This window comes from Chelonoidis abingdonii, chromosome 7, assembly GCF_003597395.2.
Source record: "Chelonoidis abingdonii isolate Lonesome George chromosome 7, CheloAbing_2.0, whole genome shotgun sequence".
Lineage (NCBI taxonomy): Eukaryota > Metazoa > Chordata > Testudines > Testudinidae > Chelonoidis > Chelonoidis abingdonii.
Window position 1 is genome coordinate 61,474,236 of NC_133775.1, and position 22,615 is coordinate 61,496,850.

The 22,615-nt window shown below is 43.0% G+C and overlaps 1 protein-coding gene and 1 pseudogene across 3 annotated transcripts in view; one reads left to right on the plus strand and one right to left on the minus strand.

Moving 5' to 3' along the window:
* Positions 1-22,615, minus strand: part of RABGAP1L (RAB GTPase activating protein 1 like) — a 570,182-nt gene that overhangs the window by 181,298 nt on the left and 366,269 nt on the right. For all 3 annotated transcript variants that reach the window (XM_075067923.1, XM_075067924.1, XM_075067925.1), the window contains exon 15: positions 6,265-6,339. In XM_075067923.1, coding sequence (XP_074924024.1) covers positions 6,265-6,339 — 75 coding nt within the window. The remainder of the gene's footprint in view (positions 1-6,264; positions 6,340-22,615) is intronic.
* Positions 10,516-12,086, plus strand: LOC142047161 (uncharacterized; annotated as a pseudogene).

Here is a 22,615-nt window from a genome sequence, read left to right on the forward strand (position 1 = left end):
TTTTGAAATTTTCTGAAATTTTATTATTTAAAACATTAGAAAGCTTGAAATAAAAAACAAATGTTTTTGTTTATTCAGTTCTGTTAGGTACCAAAAAATCTTAGTGGAATAATTTATTCTCCTTAAGGAAAACATTAGTTAGGCCTTGTCTATACCGATTTGAAACAGTGTTAGGATCTTTCTTCAGAATCTTATTCAAACACAGTGTAAACAGTATTCTAGTCTCAATTCAACGCTTGGGGCTGTAAATGCACAACTGCCATTAGCATTCCCACTACAAAGGTAAATGAGAATATTTAGCTTAGCTGGTACATAATTCTCATCTAGAAAACCACAGTAAAAAACAAATTGTCATCAAAACAGCCTTTGTCAACTGGACATTAGAAAAACACTTCTCAAAAATTCTAGCTATATCAGGCCCTCATGCGAAAAATGCAGAAAGGGAAAATTACAGCCAACGTTCAGGTGCATTAAGCAGTCCCGGGTCAGGTTTTCCATGAGTGAGGACGCAACAATGAGCTTGGCCCTCCAAACATATGACCATTCTGAGACCTCTCCCAGCAGCATGACTCCCTCAGAAGCCCTGCTACACCATGTCCATACCTCCTCATCCAAATGATACTGAACACGTTAATCCCTGCTGGGGCTCTACTCAAGACCCACTTAGGGGCTTCACTAAACCAGCCAACCTTACTTTTGGAGTTGTGCTGGCTGGCTGCATGCCCTAATGGGAGGAGAGGGTGTGGGAAGTCTTGTGTCATCATAACTTCCCTTGACAGTATCCCTGACTTCAGGGGATACAGTAACAGGGTATGTGTGAGCGGAAGCTATTGCAGACACAAATCAGGACTTTAGTCACAAGAATGTCTTACTTCTGCAAATACCACATAAGTGCCAATGGGCAGAAACTACTCTGAATATCTGAGTGACAACTCTTAACCTTTTACTATTTCCACTAGTACACAGAATCTCTCTCCAGACAAATGTCAGCAGTGGATAAAAGATGAATAGTTTTCTTCAAAGAGAATTTCAGTCCCTTTTTATTGACTTCTAAGGTTTCACTTTTTAGTGCCCAGACTAAGATCACGCCTTGCCTCTAAGCCAAAACTGGTGCCGAGTCCTTTCTCTTTAGCCAGTTTACATGAAAGTAGCTGTTGAACCTCAAGAACTGCCAGCCCAGCCGCCAGGTGTTTGTTCAGACTAAGATCAGATATAATAAGCTGTTATGAGATCTCACATCTCTTGCCACAATTTTATCTGAAAAGATGAACCCCTATGGAGGACAGATAAAGGCTGGAGACCAAGTTAAGAAGAGAAATTAATAGCTTTATCTTGCATGAAGAGCTTGGGGACTTGGGTCTGTTCTTTCTAAAACATAAATGTAAACTTATTTTACTTGTTCATATACTAACAAGGAAATTATGTTTACACACATGTGCATGTTCACCCAGACATGTGCAAGCACACACACATTCATCCCCATCCAACACATATGGTGTGACAGCACTGCAAAAAAAGTGTGTTCTTAACTCAGGTTAAAATAGCAGGGAAAACATAGTAACTCAGGTTTTAACGTGGGTTAGCAGATGAAGTTTAAACCTCTATGGGAACCTGGAGTTGAACTCGAGCTGCAAACCCAGGTTAAATGCCAAATTGCTGTGTATTCACTGGTATTTTAACCCAAGTTAAGAATAGACCTTCTTTTGCACTGAAGACATACCAACAAGGAGTAGGGAGGGACTGAGAGTTTGTTGTGAGGCCAAGTCTTTTACAGGGAGAGACCATGGAGACTTCACTCTTAGGGGATAGGGATTTCCCCAGTATTACCAATCCCAAGAGTCCAAAATCAAGAATCAATCCCCAAAATGTATGTTATTATTAAGCCAATGAAATTTAAAAAAAAAAATTGGTTTCTTTTAATTTGCTCTGTTTTTTGAGCCCCTTTTCCAACCATGATTGCCAAAAACTTACCAATTTGTTAATAATAAGAACTAAGATTCTCACATATTCACATGAATGCAAGAGCTGGGCTTCAAGAAGCACACAAAATATTGCAAGATCTATGGTAAAATCACAACAGCTGGAGAAAAATGGTCCCTGTGATTGGGAAATCTCTGCTCATATTTTGGTGGGGATTTCTCCAGAAGAACTATGAAGACTCAAGATGGAGGTTCAGGATATCCATCCACCCCTAGAAGACAACTCAGGGGAAGGAAAAAGCACCCCCTATCCCAGAAGAATACAAAAGGCCTGGGGATGATGGGACCATGTAGAGATTAGCAAGGCTTAGAGAAGTTCAGAACAGAGTCAGTAAGCATTCAGGACATTGGACTGGTTGGGAATGGACAATCTGGGGGAGCTAGGGGCTTGAAGGATGCGATCTTCTTCCTCTCCTCCACCAGAGCTCCTAAGCTACATCAGAGAGAATTTGCTTCCTCCCCTTCTCTGATCATTTCAGTTTCATTTCTTATTAGGAATGTATGTATTATATAGGCATATTAAAATGAGTGTAATTGACATTTGGTGGTCCCTAGAAATATCTTTCAAATTTAATCACAAACTCTAAAAACACTCAAAGGCAATTTTATATAGTAATGCCAATGTAACATCACACATTTAGAGATAAGGGGAGCCAAACAAAAATTCCTCATATTTGGAATTTGGCAGCTTATTCGTTTTTTGAATACTTGTGTCTCTACAAATAGCTTATCTTATCTGAACCAAACTTAAAAAAAAAAAGAAAAGTCTACTGTTGGGTAAGAAATGCCATGGAAAATATCTGATGGCATGTTTGATTCTGGAATATATGGAGGGGGAGGGGGTGATAATGTCATTCTAGTTTCGATTGTGTCTATAAAGAAACTATCATCTCTCCACAATGCTCTTATTGGGTATCAGCTGCTTAGATCTTCAAGACCTCATAGTTGTATTTTAAGAAGATAATATTTATGCCTGAAACAGCTTGAATTTTTCTTTTAGACATCTTACTTAGTAACTTCTTTCCTCTTGGGCTGTCCGTGTGAGGGACAAATCTTTAGAGGTCTTCTACAGAACCATACTCTAAATGGAAATAACTTCTGAGAGTGATTAATGTGCTGTTACCAACAAAAGCCTAGCACTGAAAACAAGCAATAGCCTGCATAACTGTTTTTTTAAAAAATGCTCTTCACAATATCCCATTTCTTAACTCCATGGATGTATCAAAACATTTGTTTAGCAGCTTGTAAATATCTAATATTTTTCAACTATGCTAGTATCTTGGAAATTAAAGATGACAATACAAATTAACAATCAAGTATGTCTTTCAATGAATGGGTCAAATCCATTATTCAGTTTTTGCTCATGAGGAGATTTCAAAACTGCTCAAGTCCTATTGAAAGTCAATGGCACTTATGATCCATTTGGGTGAGAATCCCACCCTCAGACAAGCTCCCATTAACTTCAATAAGAGTTTGCCTGGTGAGAACTAGGTTAAAAATGAAATGAAAATCCATTAAAAACTTCCGGATTTGGCAAACTATTCAAAAAAGTATCCTTTACCGTCAAATAAAAACTGACCACTACAAAATATATAACAGCCTCTATTATAACAAAACCTAATTATTCCTGACCTAACGGTTTTGTAAGAACATAAGAATGGCTATAATGGGTCAGACCAACGGTCCACCTATCTAGCCCAGTATCCTGTCTTCTGACAGTGCCTGGTGCCAGAATCTTCAGAGGGAAATGAACAGAACAGGGCAATTATCCTGTGTTCAATTCCCTGTTATCCAGTCCCAGCTTCAGAGGCTAAGGACTCTGAGAGCATGGGGTTGCATCTGTGACTATCTTAGCTAATAGCCACTGATGGACCTATCTAATTCTTTTTTGAGCCCATAATCATACTTTTGGCCTTCACAACATCCCCCAGCAAAAAGTTCTCCGAACTGACTGTGTGTTGTGTGAAGAAGTACTTATTTCTGTTTGTTTTAAACCTGCTGCCTATTAATTCATTGGGTAACCCCAGTTTGTATTATGTGAAGGGATAAATAACATTTCCTTATTCACTATCACCACATCATTCATGATTTTATATACCTCTATCATAGCCCGCACCCCCCATTCATTGTCTCTCTCCTAAATTGAACAGTCCCAATCTTTTTAATCTGTCCTCATATAGAAGGACATATAGAAGCTGTTCCATACTCCTAATCATTTTTGTTGCCCTTCTCTGCACCTTTTCCAATTCTAATATACCTTTTTTGAGATGGGATGACCTGAACTGCACAAAATATTCAAGTGTGGAGGTACCATGGATTTATATTGTGATATTATATCATCTTCTGTTTTATTGTCTATCCATTTCCTAATAGTTCCTAACTTCATGTTAGCTTTTTTGACTGCCACTGCACATTGAGCAGATGTTTTCAGAGAACTAGCCAAGATCATTCTTGACAGGTAACAGCTAATTTAGACCCCCATCATTTTGTATGTGTAGGTGGGATTGGCAATGAACATTATTGTTCATTTATTAACATTGAATTTCATCTGCTATTTTGTTGCCTAGACACCCAGCTTAGTGGGATCCTGTGATATATCCATGTACCCTTTGTAACTCTTCACTGTCAGCTTTGGACTTAATGATCTTGAGTAATTTAGTATTGTCTGCAAACTTTGCCACCTCGCTTTTCACCCTTCTTTCCAGATCATTTATGAATAGGGCCCTACCAAATTCACTGCCATGAAAAAAGCATAACTGTGAAATCTAGTCTCTCTCCATGAAATCTGGTCTTTAGTGTGCTTTTATTCTATACTATACTGATTTCACAGGTGAGACCAGCATTTCTCAAATTGGGGGTCCTGACACAAAAGGGAGTTGCAGGGGGGTCACAAGGTTATTGTAGGGAAGATGCAGTATTGCCACCCTTACTTCTGCGCTGCCTTCAGAGCTGGGCAGCCAGAGAGCGGAGAGCGTTAGCTGTTGGCTAGCGCCCAGCTCTGAGGGCAGCGCCCCACCAATAGCTGTTCAGAAGTAAGGGTGGCAATACCATACCATGCCACCCTTACTTCTGCACTGCTTCCTTTAGAGCTAGGTGACCAGAGAGTGACGGCTGCAAACCAAAGACCCAGTTCTGAAGGCAGCAGCACAGAAGTAAACGTGACAATATCATACCATGACATCCTTACTTCTGCGCTGCTGCTGGCAGCGACTCTGCCTTCAGAGCTAGGCTCCCAGCCAACAGCTGCCACTCTCCACTGCCCAGCTCTGACAGCCGCACTGCTGGCAGCAACAGTGCAGAAGTAAGGGTAGCAGTACTGCAAAGCTCCCCTACAACAATTTTGTGACACCCTCCCCAACTCCTTTTTGGATCAGGACCCCTAGAGTTCCAACACTGTGAAATTTCAGATTTAAATATCTGAAATCAAGAAATTTATGATTTTTAAAATCCTATGACTGTGAAATTAAGCAAAATGAATTGTGAATTTGGTAAGGTCCTATTTATGAATATGTTGAACAGCACTGGTCCCAGTATAGATCCCTAGAGAACCCCGCCATTTACTGCTTTCCATTGTGAAATATGACCATTTATTCCTTGTCATTGTTTCCTATTTTTTAACCAGTTACTGAGCCATGAGAGGGCCTTCCCTCTTATCCCATGACTGCTTACTTTGCTTCAGATCCTTTGGGGAGGGATCTTGTGAAAGGCTTTCTAAAAGTCCAAGTATACTATATCCACTGGGTCACCCTTGTCCACGTGCTTGTTGACACCACCAAAGAATTCTAATTGCTTGGAAAGGCATCATTTCCCTTTACAAAAGCTGTGTTGACTCTTCCCAACATATCGCGTTCATCTACGTGTCTGAAAAATTTGTTCTTTACTGTAGTTTCAATCAATTTGCCTGGTACTGAAGTTAGGCTGACTGGTCTGTAATTGCTGGGATCACCTCTGGATACTTCTTTAAAAATTGGAGTTACATTAGCTATTCCCCAGTCATCTGGTACAGAGCCTGATTTAAGCAATAGGTTACCTACTACAGTTAGCTCTGCAATTTCATATTTGAGTAGTTCATATTCTTATTTGTAGATGAACCACACATTTATAGAAATAAGCCACATGTACTTTCACTTGGCATCAGGCAAAAAGGATTCCACAGGGAAGGAAAAGATGAACAGACAGAAAAAACTAGCACTGGTGAATATTTGACTGACACCAAGTAACGGTACTACATTTTTAAAAACTGCTGCAGCTTCATATCAGAGCTTTCACGTTGTAATTTACTCACATGCAGCAGCAACACCGCAGCAAGGAAGGACTGTCCCTGACAATAGCCAATGTCTTCATCATAAACAGAGTATGCCTAGAAAAAAATAAAGGCAAGTTTAATTTCTTTACTGAATATTTAAAATCCAAGTATCTCTTGTCGGAAAACACAGTGTAACTAATGCAGTATTCAGATCATGTGATATTCTAGAGCTAAAGGCACTGAAGTGCATGGAATTGTAACCACTTTGGTGTAGGCTTAATGTGCATTAAATAAAACATGTATAGATCGCTGCTTGTCCTTTACTGACCCTGTATATTTTCAAATGTGCTGAAAATGTTGGGCCTTATTCTCCTCCCACTTAAACCGGTGTGAATCAGCAGTAATTTTAGTGAAATCAACAGAGTTACATCAGCGTAAAACTGATAAGACAGGAAAATTAGAACAGTTACCTTTAAAAAAGCCAAACAAACTGTTACATGGTAAAATTCTGGGCCCTGACTGTGTTAAGAAGAAAACCACCAAGGGTAATTTGAAACAGACATTTTCTCTGTAAGACAGCTGTCCCTGCCTTATTAACATACTGAAAAGGAATAATAATACTCAACGCAGATAACAAGGTTGTAATTCCATGGAGGATTTCAGATGACATCATAGGAATGAGGCTTAAGACAATGTTTTCCAAAGATTTGAAAGCTTCCTTTCAGGAAATGAAACCAACTGCACCTCCGTTCAAGCCATCCTGGCATTGTTAAAAGTCTACCAATATTTTAGAATTTTAATTAAAGGGCTTTAAAATACAATTTGATCTATGTCCTTATATTTTTTATTTTGTAGATCTTAATAAAGATACCTACTCTCCTACATGCTTTGAAAAGCACTGAAACAGTTACTGTAGACACAAAAAGAAAATATCATCGACATCTGAACTGGAACTCACTGAAATGAATGGTTCCATTCAGACCTCAGAGCTTTTATTTCAAGTTCTCTGAAAACTCAGGAAGACATCAGTTACATTTTAGCTCATGTTTTGGAAAGTTACTTCACAACTATAACAGCTAGAGACTACTAAAAAACGAAAAAACAAAACCACAAACCTGGAGAGAAACTGCTTCATCTAATCCTCCACTGTTGTAAGGTTCCTGAGAGATCGTATGCCAATCATGAGGTTAGCATTGCACCTGTGTAGCTCTAAATTGTGCTGGAGCTCGGTATTTCTGAATCAGGGAGTTGCAAACAGCTCCCTGCCTAGCCCTCACACTCTCTGTGAAGAATTAAGCTCCTCAGCCATAAACTCGATAGACATGTTATGAGCAACTGGGTACCATGAGTAACCTACCCCTGGTCTATACTATGAATTTAGGTCGAATTTAGCAGTGTTAGATCGATTTAACCCTGCACCTGTCCACACGACAAAGCCATTTTTGTCGACTTAAACGGCTCTTAAAATCGATTTCTGTACTCCTCCCCGACGAGGGGATTAGGACAGAAATGGACACCGCCGGGTTGAATTTGGGGTAGTGTTGATGCAGTTCGACGGTATTGGCGTCCAGGAGCTATCCCAGAGTGCTCCATTGTGACCGCTCTGGACAGCACTTTGAACTCAGATGCACTAGCCAGGTACACAGGAAAAGCCTGGGAACTTCTGAATTTCATTTCCTGTTTGGCCAGTGTCGCAAACTCAGCAGAACAGGTGACCATGCAGTCCCCCCAGAATGTTTCTACATTCCCCCTATCATCTCTGTCCCTGAAGTTATCGCAGGTTACAAGGCGAAAAAACTGCACTCGTGATGACATGTTTTCCGAGCTCATGCAGTCCTCCCGCACTGATAGGGCACAATGTAATGCATGGAGGCATTCAGTGGCAGAGGCCAGGAAAGAATTGCTGTGTTTGCTTTATGGCAAAAGTATCATGCCTCACTAGCAATTCTGCCTGAGCCAAGTCACTGTGTCAGCTTGGGCGGGGGCATGACCGCTTTGTGAGCAGGAAGGCCATAGATATAGACATTGCATTAGGTAGCTTCTGCAGCTAAAGAAAACATTCCTGTGCATTTGGCAAAGTCTGTGGCAAAATAGAGAAGCCCCGTAGTGTAGTGGTTATGTTCACCTAACACAGAAAAGCCCCATAGTGTAGTGGTTATCATGTTCACCTAACACACGAAACATCCCTGGTTCAAAACCTGGCGGAAACAGGTGACTGTTCCTTGTTCTGACTCCCCTCCTGCACTTTTAGTCTTAGAACAGACCGCACTGTGAAATTTTACTTTTAATTATATCAATTATGAGTTAAATAATATGGAAGCTCTCTCTAAGTTATAGTCCTGGGTTCCTTACCCTTTCAGCTGCTCTGATAAATTAACATTTTTGTTAGGGGTGGGGAAAAATTTTAATGAAGCCTTTTAAAGGGACTAATGCTATCTAGGACTGTGAAATAATCTTAACATGGCCCATAGAGTGCAATCCTTCGTTCTGGATTTGTCATTCCACAAGTTGAACTGCTCCTTACTACTGTCCAGGCTTCATGAGCCATGGGAGCAAGCGGCAGGTTGGTGTAGGTGCGACGCGTGGTCCTGACGGCTGGGAGAGCAGCCTGAGGCAGAAGCTTCCAGCTGGCATGATATTCCAGGCAGGACCGAATCTCCATGAGATGAAACTTAAAGAAGAGAATGACCTGGAGTCACTCCCATTCGGTGCTCTAAGAGGAGGATAGTCATGTCTGTCCAGGCACCCCCGATCAACCTCACTGAGGTTTGCCAGCTGAGTGGGACCCCGACTGGCAGAAGCCAGCGGACGGAGCCTTGCTCACCTTGCTGCCGGTCTGGGGCTCCATCTGCCGGCCCTGCTCAGCCCACTGCCTGCCTGCAGTTCCGATCATCCAGGCAGGCAGCAGGCTGAGCAGGGCCGGTGGATGGGACCCTGGAAAAAAGATGCAAAACAATTGTCTGCCGTGCTTTCTCCGGGGGAGGGGGGCGGAGGAGGGGGCTGACATGTACCTAGAACCACCCACGACAAAGTTTTTGCCCCATCAAGCATTGGGAGCTCAACCCAGAATTCCAATGGACGGCGGAGACTGCGGGAACTGTGGCATAGCTACCCACAGTGCAATGCTCCGAAAGTCGATGCTAGCCTCGGTACTGTGGATGCACTCCACCGACTTAATGGTCTTAAGTGGGGACACACACAATCAACAGTATCAAACTGATTTCTAAAAAATCGACATATTAAATCGATCTAATTTCGTAGTGTAGACATACCCTTCATGATATAATTCACATGGAAGTTTCATGTTGCCTGTATGCCTGAGAGTGCAATTAATGACACGCAGCAATAGTTTTATTATAGCACTATTCATCCAGGTCATTCAAATATCTGACTAATGTCCCAGATGTTGCTTTGATTATGTTGCTGCATCTCCAAAACAAGTAAAACATGTATTGTAATTTTAAAACAAAACCACACCCACACAACATTCTCATTAAACCATCAATGTAAGTGATGCTTTGCCTTCTGTACACAAATGATCTGCTATAGAGATAAAGTACAGGATAAACACAAGACTAATCAAAAAGAAATTTTCAACATCTGTCTCTGATTCTCTGCTAACATTTTCTACTTTGCTTCAGCTGAAAGTGGTTTTTTAGGAAATTTTTTCTTCTTTGGGAGATATAACATTTTGAACAGCCAGAAACATGATAGTACCTCACAAAATAAAACAGATAATAGTCCTGCCCCAAATAATAAATTTAATTTTAATATGACATAAATAGCAAGAGTCATAGACATAGGCTACGTCTCCACTGCCGTAATTGTGAATCACAAAACTGTCTCCACACCCTTACTAACATCTGATCTTGTAAGATAATGGTTTGAATTGGGACCCTACATTAGTGTTTTGTTTCTAAGCCCTGGTCTACACTACGTGTTTAGGTCGAATTTAGCACCGTTACATCAATTTAACCCTGTACCCATCCCCGACGACGCCGTTTTTTCCGACTTAAAGGGCTCTTAAAATCGATTTCTGTACTCCTCCCCCGATGAGGGGATTAGCGCTGAAATCAACCTTGCTGGGTCAAATTTGGGGTAGTGTGAGGCTAGTGGGGTCGCAATTTGATGGTATTGCCCTCTAGGAGCTACCAGAGTGCTCCATTGTGACTGCTCTGGACAATGCTCTCAACTCAGATGCACAGGCCAGGTAGACAGGAAAAGACCCGAGAACTTTTGAATCTCATTTCCTGTTTGGCCAGCGTGGCAAGCTAATGAGCACAGGTGACCATGCAGAGCTCATCAGCAGAAGTGACCATGGAGTCCCAGAATCACAAAAAAGCACCAGCATGGACCGAATGGGAGGTACTGGATCTGATCACTGTATGGAGAGACGAATCCGTGCTATCAGAACTCCGTTCCAAAAGGCGAAATGCCAAAATACTTGAAAAAATCTTCAGGGCATGAAGGACAAAGGCTATAACAGGAACCCACAGCAGCCCTGCATGAAACTTAAGGATCTCAGACAAGCCTACCAAAAAACCAAAGAGGCAAACGGCTGCTCCAGGTCAGACTCCCACACATGCTGCTTTTATCATGAGCTGCATGCAATTCTAACGGGTGTCCCTACAACTACCCCACCCCTGTACGTGGACTCTTGCAAGGGAGTCTCACGCAACAGGGATGAGGATTTTGGGGACGAGGAAGATGAGGAGGAGGAGGAGGAGGTTGAAGATAGTGCACAGCAGGCAAGTAGAGAAACCGTTCTTCCCGACAGCCAGGAACTGTTTATCACCCTGGAGATATTACTCTCCCAATCTGGGCTCCCGGACCTTGAAGGAGGAGAAGGCACCTCTGGTGAGTGTACCTTTGTAAATATAAAACGTGGTTTAAAAGCAAGACTGTTTAATGATTAATTTGTCCTGAAGACTTGGGATGTATTCGTGGCCAGTAAAGCTACTGGAATGCCGTCAAGCAACATCCATTCTTTATCTCTCTGTGTTATCCTCAGGAGAGTGACATCATTCATGGTCACCTGGTTGAAACAGGGGAATTTTATTAAGGGGACATTCAGAGGTGGCTGTTCCTGCTGGGCTGTGTGCCTGTGGCTGAAAAGAAACCATCCCTGCTGTTAGTCACATAGTGAGAGGAGAGGGGGAAGCGATCATCCCAGAGAATTGTGGGGGGGTTAGCTGGGTTTGTGCTGCACTTTAACCTGAAAACCGCAGCTCCTCCTTTTAAATGGCCAACTCAACTCTCCCTTTTTTTCCTTCCGCAGCAGCAAATGTTTCAACGCTCCCCCTATCATCTCCATCCCAGATGCCGGGGCAGACAAGGAGGCGAAAAAACCGCACTCACGATGAAATGTTCTCTGAGTTCATGTAGTCGTCCCACACTGAAAAAGCCCAGCAGAATGTGTGGAGGCAGACTATGTCAGAGTACAGGAAAGCACAAAATGAATGAGAGGACAGATGGCTGCAACAAGAGGAGTGGTGGTGGCAGTGTGATGAGAGGAGGCAGGATGCAATGCTGAGGCTACTGGAGGATCAAACTGATATGCTCCGGCATATGGTTGAGCTGCAGAAAAGGCAGCAGGAGCACAGACCGCCGCTGAAGCCCCTGTGTAACCAACCACCCTCCTCCCAAAGTTCCATAGCCTCCGCATCCAGACGCCCAAGAATGCAGTGGGAGCGGGGGTCCCCTCCAGGCACCCAACCACTCCACCCAAGAGGACTGCCCAAGCAACAGAAAGCTGGCATTCAGTAAGTTTTGAAGTGCAATGTGGCCTTGTCCTTCCCTCCTCCCCCACCCCACCCGGTGTTTCCATCCTCCTCCACCCCTCCTGGGCTACCTTGGCAGTTATCCCCCTATTTGTGTGATGAATTAATAAAGAATGCATGAATGTGAAGCAGCAATGACTTTATTGTCTCTGCAAGCAGTGATTGAATGGGGGAGGGGATGGTGGTTAGCTTACAGGGAAGTAGAGTGAACCGAGGAGGGGTTGGGGGGTCATCAAGGAGAAATAAACAGAACTTTCACACCATAGCATGGCCAGTGACGAAACTGGTTTTCAAAGTTTCTCTGATGCTCACCGTGCCTTCCTGTACTCTGCTAACCACCGTGGTGTCTGGCTGCCATGATGTCCACATTGCCCGGGCCCGTACTTTGAGAGAATTCTGTGTCCATGTCCTAATCATTCTCATCACCATGCTGCCTTCGCTTCCTCGCCTGGTTTTGCTTTTGCAGGTTCTGGTTCTGCATATACTGCAGAATAATGCGCGTGGTGTTTACAGTGCTCATAATTGCCACGGTGATCTGAGCGGGCTCCATGCTTGCCGTGCTATGGAGTCTGCGCTGAAAAAAGGCGCGAAACAATTGTCTGCCTTTGCTCTGATGCAAGGAGGGGCAACCTGGCTCACAGGGAATTAAAATCAAAGGCGGTGGGTTTGCATCAAGGAGAAACACACACAACTGTCACACAGAATGGCTCCCTCAAGGATTGAACTCAAAACCCTGGGTTTAGCAGGTCACTGCTCAAACCACTTAGCTATCCCTCCCCCCACATTCAGGAAGGGAAGAAGGGAGGCAGGAGCAAATAAATACAAAACAAATCTGAACTCTTTCTTGTTTAGATCCACTCCATCTCCCTTATACATCTTACGCTGGTAGCAGATGGTGCAGTACAACTGCTAGCCATCGTCATCTCCTGGGTGCTCGCCAGAAGACAGTGCAGTACGACTGCTAGCCATCCTCGTCTTCTGGCTGCTCACCGGAAGACGGTGCAGTATGACTGCAGGCAGTACTGAATCTTCATGAGACTAAACTTAAAAAGAGAATGACCTGGAGTCACTCCCATTTACATCCAGGTGCCCCTGAGAGACCTCACTGAGGTCTCCAGGAGCACCCATGCACCGACCAACCTCACTGAGGTTGGCTAAAAGAGCACCCAGGAGATGACGACAATGGCTACCAGTTGTAATGCACCATCTGCTGCCAAAAGGCAATGAGCTGCTGCTGTGTAGAAATGCAATACCACGTCTGGCAGCACTCAGGAGATGTACAGTGATGGTGAGCTGAGCGGGCTCCATGCTTGCCCTGGTATGGCATCTGCACGGGTAACCCTGGAAATAAGGTTCAAAACGATTGTCTGCTATTGCTTCAGGGGGGAGAGGCTGATGACATGTACCCAGAAACACCCTCAAAAATGTTTTTGCCCCATCAGGCATTGGGAGCTCAACTCAGGATTCCAATAGGTGGGAGACTGCGGGAACTGTGGGATAGCTACCACTGTGCAATGCTCTGGAAGTCGACACTAGCCTCGGTACTGTGGATGCACTCCGCCAAGTTAATGGTCTTAATGGTCTTGAGAGGGGACACACACAATCGACTGTATAAAATCGATTTCTAAAAAATCGACTTCTATAAATTTCATAGATTCATAGACTCTAGGACTGGAAGTGACCTCGAGAGGTCATCGAGTCCAGTCCCCTGCCCTCATGGCAGGACCAAATATTGTCTAGACCATCCTGATAGACATTTATCTACCCTACCCATTAATATCTCCAGAGATGACATTCCACGCAACCTCACTAGGCAATTTATTCCTAAGTGTTTAGACTACTCTGATAGTTAGGAACTTTTTCCTAAAGCCAAGGTACATCTCCTTGCTGCAGTTAAGCCTATTGCTTTTTTCTATCATGTAGAGGGCTAATGCGTGAAATACAGTTTTCTCCCTGCCTCCTGTGGACACCCTTTTAGATACCTGAAAACTGGCTATCATGTCCCCTCCCAGTCTTCTCTTTTCCAAACTAAATAAACCCAATTCTTTCAGCCTTCCTTCATAGGTCATGTTCTCAAAACCTTTAATCATTCTTGTTGCTCTTCTCTGGACCCTCTCCTAATTTCGTAGTGTAGACATACCCTAAGTCTCAGATGAGACAAGTTTGCAAATTCTACTTAGCTGGGGATAGATTGGATAGTGTGGGAATAGGATAGTGTAGGCAATATTCACACGCAGCTTTTTGAAAGGCATGGTAACTCATGAAAGGTAGAATTATACATTGTAGTCACATCTTGGCCACATTTTTTTGGACAACCTTTCCCTTGCCTTTGTATTGAAAAGGATATTCACAACATTAGGAGAATTACCAATGTAACCCACAATGTTTTCACAGAAACCAAATTCTGTATTTTCTGTTCTTCTGGAGCCCCTCTAAACTAAAAAGTACAAAAGATTGCGTGTGTGAAGTTACTATCATCAAGCGCAGTCAGTAGCAACGAACCCTTTTCTCAGTCCCAGGAAGGAAAGCCATTTCCACTTTTGTTTCAAGTTCTTTTGGCAGATTTTTATTGCGAGAAGACCCATCTAAAACTTTCATGTAGTGCATCTTCATTGGGGTCTTGTTGCAGTGCTTACAGTGGATGGTGGCAGAGGAGCTAAAAAACATTAAGATACATATCAGATTCTTTTACTGCTGGTTCATATTTCAATTGTTAAATGCACGGCTTTCCCACAGCCTCTAGTGCTTGCCCAATAAAACCACAAAACATTGAAATATTTTGGTAATTTCAACAAAAGTGAACTTGCATCTCAAAGAAAATATCCAGAAACTGTTCTTTGCTACTGATAAAAATTAAATAAATTTGATAGTGACCATCTCATACACCTCAGTGAGAGTAACAGATTTGTCATGAGTTCTAACAAAGCATTCGTCCTGCAAAGTATTTGTTGAATTAACTGCTTCCATTTTTGCACTGAGGCTGGCAAGAAGTGTAGCACAATCTAAGACAGACTCTGGGTGTTAACGACATACACAGCAGCAAATAAATGGGCTCAGCTGGTAACAATGGGGCAGCTAATATAGTATTTCTCATCTCAGAAATGTCATCACTATTGCCCACAATGTCCTGTCACACTAGCACGTTTCTCACTGTCATAGCTCCAGGCAAGATGACAGGTTCTTAAAATATCAATGTGGTCTGAAAAACAACTATGCTTCCTCTTACTCATCTGAAGCAACCAGCTACAAAGAAAGGAAATAATAGCTTTTTAATATCATGTATAAATCTTCCAAATCAGGGGTTTCCAGTCTAATTTATACATTGTGGCATATGAAATCAAAACCATCTGGGTCTATCACACAATATCTCAGTGGGTGGGTTACTTACCTCTCTCCTCAAAAGCTGAGAGAAACTTGTCTGAGCTGACAGTTAACTTCTCTGGCCAATAGCCCTAGCACAATTATCAATGATTTCTGCCAAGAAAGTCTAAAACTGATATAAACGGGAGCTGCAAAGCATGCAGTGTCTCTAAACTATCCTCCTATTTGCCCTTGATTGGCAGAAACTAAGGAAGAAGTAGCTCTGAAGTCCTCTGTAGAATAACAATTTTAGAACGTTTTTATGAACAGTGTTCATTAAATGTCTCTCTTAAAGGGAGTCCACAAGTGTCCTGTACAGAGAATCTCATGCACTCATATTTCCTACTGCTTTTATAGCTACCCTTGCTGGAAACTAGTGTGGCCCACAGACAGTATCTTTGTATCTATATAACTTACTAATCTTTTGTTTATATTAAACAGAGTAACCAGAACAGAGACCACAACAGCCCAGATCCATTCTTTCTGTCATCTGCTCAAATGCAAAGAGATCAACATCCTCAATTAGATAAGGAAACAGATTCACATAAACAGCTTAATACTAAAACTGAAACCTGATTAACAATTTCGACAAATTTAGCTGCTGAGGTTACAAGGTAGGAGAACTCCATAGTGCTTAATAACTGGCAGGAGCTGTCATTCTTGTAAATGGATGCTAGTTTGGGTAAGTGTTTAACTAAAATTGGTCTCCTGTTCTACTAACCCAAGCACTGGATCAATATAAAATGTTTTTTAATTAAGAGTTAAAATGGAATGGATTCTGGACATGTCCTAACCAGTGCCAGGATTTGTTTAAAAAAAAGAGTGTTAATTAAGAGAAAGCAATAAGGGAATATGTTTTTTTCATCTGAATTCCCACATGTCTACCAGTCTGTGGGTACTTAATCCCTTATTTATTTAGTACTTCCGAAAGTTGTTTCATATCTGCCTTTTAAAAGGCAGTGCCATTCAGTAGCAAATACACAAAGAAATAGCCAGTCATTTATTTTCAGCATTTTAACAACATTTTTTTTTTTAAAGTTATCTAAACAGTAACACAAACCTACTAACAAAAGATAGACATTACACAGGATTCTATCGGTGGTGGGCAATAATTACATAATAGTTAATTGGTTTAAAAATAGCAACAGCTAACTAGTTCAAAGAGATTTTAAAACAAGTATCAAGTATCAGAGGGGTAGCCGTGTTAGTCTGAAAGCAGCAGAATGTCCTGTGGCACCTTATAGACTAACAGACATATTGGAGCATGAGCTTTCGTGGTTGAATACCTGCATCCGACGAAGTGGGTATTCACCCACGAAAGCTCATGCTCCAATACGTCTGTTAGTCTATAAGGTGCCACAGGACTCTTTGCTGCTAAAACAAGTATGTTCTAAGTCAATTAATTATTGTTAAAAAATCCTGGTACAGAAAACAGGAAGTATTCGTGAGGTAAATGTTCCTTTTTCATCATCAGATTTTCATTTCATGGTACAGAACTTGTAGACAGAAACACAGAAACTGTGATAACAGATCAGACTAATGTTTCCTCTATTTCAGTATCTTACCAGATGCTTCAGAGAAAGGTGCAAAAAACCACAAAATGGATAATTATGGAGTAACAAGCCCATTGGGGGAGTTTCTGCCTAACCTCAGAAGTTAGAGGTTGGCTTATACGCTGAAGCATCCCTTGTAATTTTTAAAATCTTTTCTTATGTAACTGTGTATATGTTCTTATTGTTCACATAAATGTCTAACCCCTTTTAAATTCTTGATACACTCTTGGAACTCACTGCCACAAGATATCAAAACCACAAGTAAATGACATGTAAATAGTACGGAAAAGATGAAAAACTTCAGTAGCGGCTAGTGATCAATTACAGAAATGACAGGCAGTCATATTTAGGCAGGATTTGGGTAATTTACCTAGCACCTTCTAGTCTGAGCACTAAGCCTTCCAGCCAGGGTAAAAGAGACTTGTGCTGCCAGATCCCAAAGACACAATCATGAGGGCTAGAGATTTATTTTTTTTAATGAAACATTTGAGTCTGAAGAAATTAATAGCATTCGCCCAGGAAAGTTTCATACTCATCCCAGGTGAGTGGATTTTTCAAGCTTCATGTTTAGGATATTTCAAAATACAAGGATTTATTTTGTTTTTTGTTGTTCTTGTTCTTTTGTTTCAGTTGGTTTTTGTTCAGTAACCTGTAAAACTTTACACTGCAGAGCATCACTACAAGCTTTACTTCATCAATTTACCCTCAACAATAAGGGTGCTACCTACAGTGACTATCACAATATTATGCAACTAACAAGACCATCCACAGGAATTTTTCAAGGTAACATCCTTTTAGGAGCACCTAGGTTGTTTTCCAGACCTCTTGAGACAAAATCATGCTCCCAGTGAAGTCAATGAGACTTTTATCATTTACTTGAATAGGGACAAGATTTGTCCTTTAATGACCTGGGACAATTTAGCAAACCTTTATGCTGGTATTCTTCTCTGACTGCTACTCAGAAATCATTGCTTACTGTCATAAGTGAAGAGTGAGATTCCTACACCTTCCCTTCCTCCCGCAATGATACAGGATTTTTTTAAATTAAAAGAACAGACTTCTGAACAGACAGGCTGTAAGTCTCTACTGGGCAATCCTGTTCAACTCATTAATAACAAACAGAAACCGAGCCACCTCTACACGATCAATAGCTTCTTTATAACAGCTACCAGTCTTCTAGAACTTGTAAGGGATTTTCAAGTTATCACAACATCTATAGCACCTTTTGGGATCAACAAAGCCTCCGAAAATAGCACTACTGATATGGAGTAGTCTGCCAATCCAAATAGAAGAATGCAGAAGTCTATGGTCAACAGAAATACTCTTTAAAAAAAACTGTTATAGAAAATTGATTGAGATCCGAGCCCTTAAAAGAATTAAGTAGATTTAAAAAGTCGAAATATATCCATTTCAAACATGAACAGAAAGGCTTCTGGCCTGAACTTAAACCCTCAGACTTCTGTGATTTTGCTGCTACTGTGGATGATGTCACTAACATGAAAGCAGGCTAAGGAATGCATATCAAAGCTCCAAAGTGAGATGGACTTTGATAATTTTGCCTTCCCAATCAAGAAAATTGATTGAGACATGATAGCTCAGCTCTCCCAGGGTTCCATTGTACTCAGAACCCATAAAACTTCAACATACTAATTAGGAAATGTGAAATTACAATCATATTGCCAATGTGCCTTTAACACAGTGAGTCAGTCACACTAAACTACAATAGATGACATTCAAATATCCTTCTATACCTTCTGCTCCGGGAAGATCTGCATTTTTTCCAGAGCTTGCATTTACCCCTATCTTCACACCACTGTAGGCACACAACAGAACTACCCTCTTTCTGGCAAAAGTCATAGATGGAGCTTCCTTAGAATTGGGTAACTGCATCTTTCTCTCATCTGCAAGGGTCACTGGTGAACAACACAGCAAACTCCCTCTCCCATGAGTAAATATCAAGCATACTGGATGCAGAGGACACCAAGAGACTGGGAGTCAAAGGCAGGTTTTCAGGACTACTGTGATCCGAGCTTGCTTTTTATTATTTATTTTTGTGTCAGTACCATATTTCTAAGCAGGGTCGGCTCCAGGCACCAGCATTCCAAGCAGGTGCTTGGGGCGGCAATCTGCAAGGGGCAGCAGTCCGTGTGTTTTTGTCCCCAAGCAGCATGCCGAATTGCCACCACAGACGGCGGGAGCAGTCCCTGTGCCGTTAGGGCGGCTTGCACGTTCCCAGGGCGGCGGCAATTTGGTGGCAGCTTCTATGTTCAGCTGTCTGTGGCGGCGCAGCTTCTGTCTTCCAGTTGAAGACAGAAGCTGCTGCCAAATTGATGCCACTGCAGAAACGTGTGTGCCACCCTAACGGCACATGGACTGCCCCTGCCGTCAGCAGCGGCAATTTGGCGCGCTGCTTGGGGTGGCCAAAACAGTAGAGCCGGCCCTGTTTCTAAAGATGGTCTGAGGGATATACCAACAATTTGTGATGAAGGAATTAAACCTTTATATTACCAAAGTTTTACTCTAATAGAACTGGCTTTAGATTATACTTGTAGTAACAGAATTACACTGCACTTCAATGACACTGTACTTCCAGGGGCTGATTTTGAATTAAGTGTCTTTTTTCTGCGCAACAGTGAGTCTTATATAAGAATCTGAGCTCTTTGCCATTTCCTCATATACAGGCATGCTCTCACCAAAAGCAGTGTCAAAGTGGGAGCAGTAGGATTTTCACCTTTCTTTGCTCTGAACTGCCTTTTCTTACCCTCATATAATTCACCTCTCTTCTTCCTTCTGCTCTGCCCACAGCAAGAATCTGTATATTGCTCTCATAACTGGGTTTCAGGAGAAAGAATATTGCACAGAAAAAGCAGCACTTGCTCTATCATCAACGGCTAGGTCAGGGGTTGTCAACCTACGGCACACATGCCAAAAGGTGGCACATGAGCTGATTTTTGATGGCAAGCGGTGCGGGCTGAGCTGATCAGCCCAATGCCGCTCTGGGGTTTCCGTCGCCAGCTTCTGCCAGCCGGGGTCCCACCGCCGATCCCACTCAGCACGGCTGCTGGCCTGGGTCAAGTCTGGCAGCAGGCTGAGACCCCGGCTTGCAGGAGCTGGCAGCCGAAACCCCAGAGCGGGGGCAGGCTGAACCACTCAGACCACCCCTGCTCTGGGGTTCCCGCTGCTGGCTCTTTGCCAGCCAGGACCTGCCCTGCCACAGCCCCGCTCAGCACCCGCTTCTCGCCTGGGTGAAGGAACCCCAGGCTGACAGTGGGCTGAGACCCTGGCTGGCAGAAGCCAGCGGCTAATACCCCAGAGTGGGGGCGGGCTGAGCTGCTCTGGGGTTCCGGCTGCTAGCCCTTGCCAGCTGGGGTCCCCCCCTGCTGCAGCCCCACTCACCTTGCACAGGCCCCCTGCCAGACAGGGTCCAGGCCCTCGTCCCTGCTCAGCCCTTCCAGCCGCCAGCTCCACTCACCTCTGCTTCCGATCTGGGCAGGGGCGGCTCTAGGGTTTTTGCCGCCCCAAGCATGGCAGGCAGGCTGCCTTTGGCGGTTTGCCTGTGGAGGGTCCACTGGTCCCACGGCTTCAGAGGACTGCCAAAGCTGTGGGACCAGCGGACCCTCTGCAGGCACACCTGCGGGAAGTCCATGGAAGCTGTGGAACCAGGGGACCCTCCACAGGCACGCCTGCGGGAGGTCCATGGAAGCCGTGGGACCAACGGACCCTCCGCAGGCAAGCTGCCGAGAGCAGCCTGCCTGCCGCCCTCACGGTGCCGGCAGAGTGCCCCCCACAGCTTGCCACCTCAAGCATGCGCTTGGCGTGCTGGGGCCTGGAGCCGCCCCTGGACTTGCGGTTTCAGCCGCTGATCTCCTGCCAGTCGGGGTCTGGATCTCCAGCCTTGCTCAGCCAGCTTTCCACCCTGGAGTCCCAGCAGGCCACCCTGGGCTCTGCTCCTGGCCTTGGATCAGTGCTCTGCAGCCTCCCCACTGTGACCCACTGTCCCCAGCTGGGACAGTGAGGGTTGCACACAAGGCAAGAGGGGGTGCAGCTCAGCATCCCTATCTTAAAATTGCTTATCTCAGACCACACTGCGTATGACCTTGTGCCTGCCTTCTATTGCCATTTTTTTTCCCACTGAGAGTTGAAGGGAACATTGGACAAAATGGCAGCTCCTAAGAAAGCAAAGCTAGATGTCCGATCATTTCAGCCTGCTTGGACTGACGCATTTGGATTTATTGAAAAGAAGGACCATGCTATTTGTGCTCTCTGTTATGAAAGTGTTGTTTGTTGCACATCAAGTGTTCGATGACATTTTGAAATGAAGCACGAGAAAACCTTTCTTGACGAAGCAGACAAGATTGAATCAATCAAAAAGGCAGTAGCAGCCTTTGAGAAGCAAAGCAGTGTTTTTAAAAGCTTAAGTGTGAGTAAAAATCAAGCTACAGAAGGAAGTTACAAGACTGCACAGTGCATTGCAAAAAACAGAAAGCTGTTTACAGATGGGGAATATATAAAAGAAGTTTTTCTCAGCGGTTCGGAGATTTTGTTCAATGATTTGCCAAATAAAGATACAATCATATCTAGAATAAAAGAACTGCCCATCTCTGTCAGAATAGTTGAGAGACGCACAACTGAAATGGCAGAAAACATTAAGGAAAAGCCGACGACTGCATTGAAAGACACAGCAGTGTTTAGTGTTGCAGTTGATAAGAGCATGGATATAAACGACGTTCCACATTTGGCAGTTATTGCAAGATATTGTGCTTCTGATGAAATCCAAGAGGAAAGAAGGCTGAAGGGAGATATGATTGCTCTCTATAAATATATCAGAGGAATAAATACCAGGGAGGAGGAGGAATTATTTAAGCTCAGTACCAATGCGGACACAAGAACAAATGGATATAAACTGGCCATCAGGAAGTTTAGACTTGAAATTAGATGAAGGTTTCTAACCATCAGAGGAGTGAAGTTGACAGTCAAATTTCACTGTATCATCCATGGGAAGTAAGAATCCAGAAGCCAGTAGGAATATTATTTTTCTTTTTCTCTGCTAAGGGCTTTTAGCAGAGAGAAAGGGTTTGGTTTTAAAAGTAGCCAGAGAGAAATTTTTTTTTTCTGCTGCTTTGGTGGCTTGCATTTTAAGCAAAGAGCCATTCAGGTTGACAAAAGGGTCTATTGTTAAGCAATACTGCAAGTTTTGGTGCGCTTTGTAAACTGTTTTGATGCAATCAAGGCCTTTTTGTCACAAAAAAGAACAAAACTACCTCGAACTGGATGATGACAAATGGCTGCGTAAGCTCATGTTTCTAACTGATATCACCGCTCACCTAAACAAACCCAACCTCTGTCTCCAGGGTGCAGGGCAAACAGTTCTGGATCATTATGAAGCCTGGAAAGCATTTGTTGTGAAACTAGTAGTTTTTTCCAGGGATATTCAAACTTCTACTTTCTGCTACTTCCAACTCATAAAAGAGCGATCACCACATTGCACTGTCAATGTCGATGAGATTGGAAAGTACATGCAAAAACTGGAATCGGAATTTTCTGACAGATTTCAAGATTTCCAGAGATTTGGCCCAATGCTTTCTTTTCTCCTTAAACCTGAAAAGTTCAAGAAAAGCGACTTGGATTTGTCTGTATTTCAGTGGATGGGTGCTGAAGATTTCAAAATGCAACTCATTCAGTTAAAAAGCTCAGAAT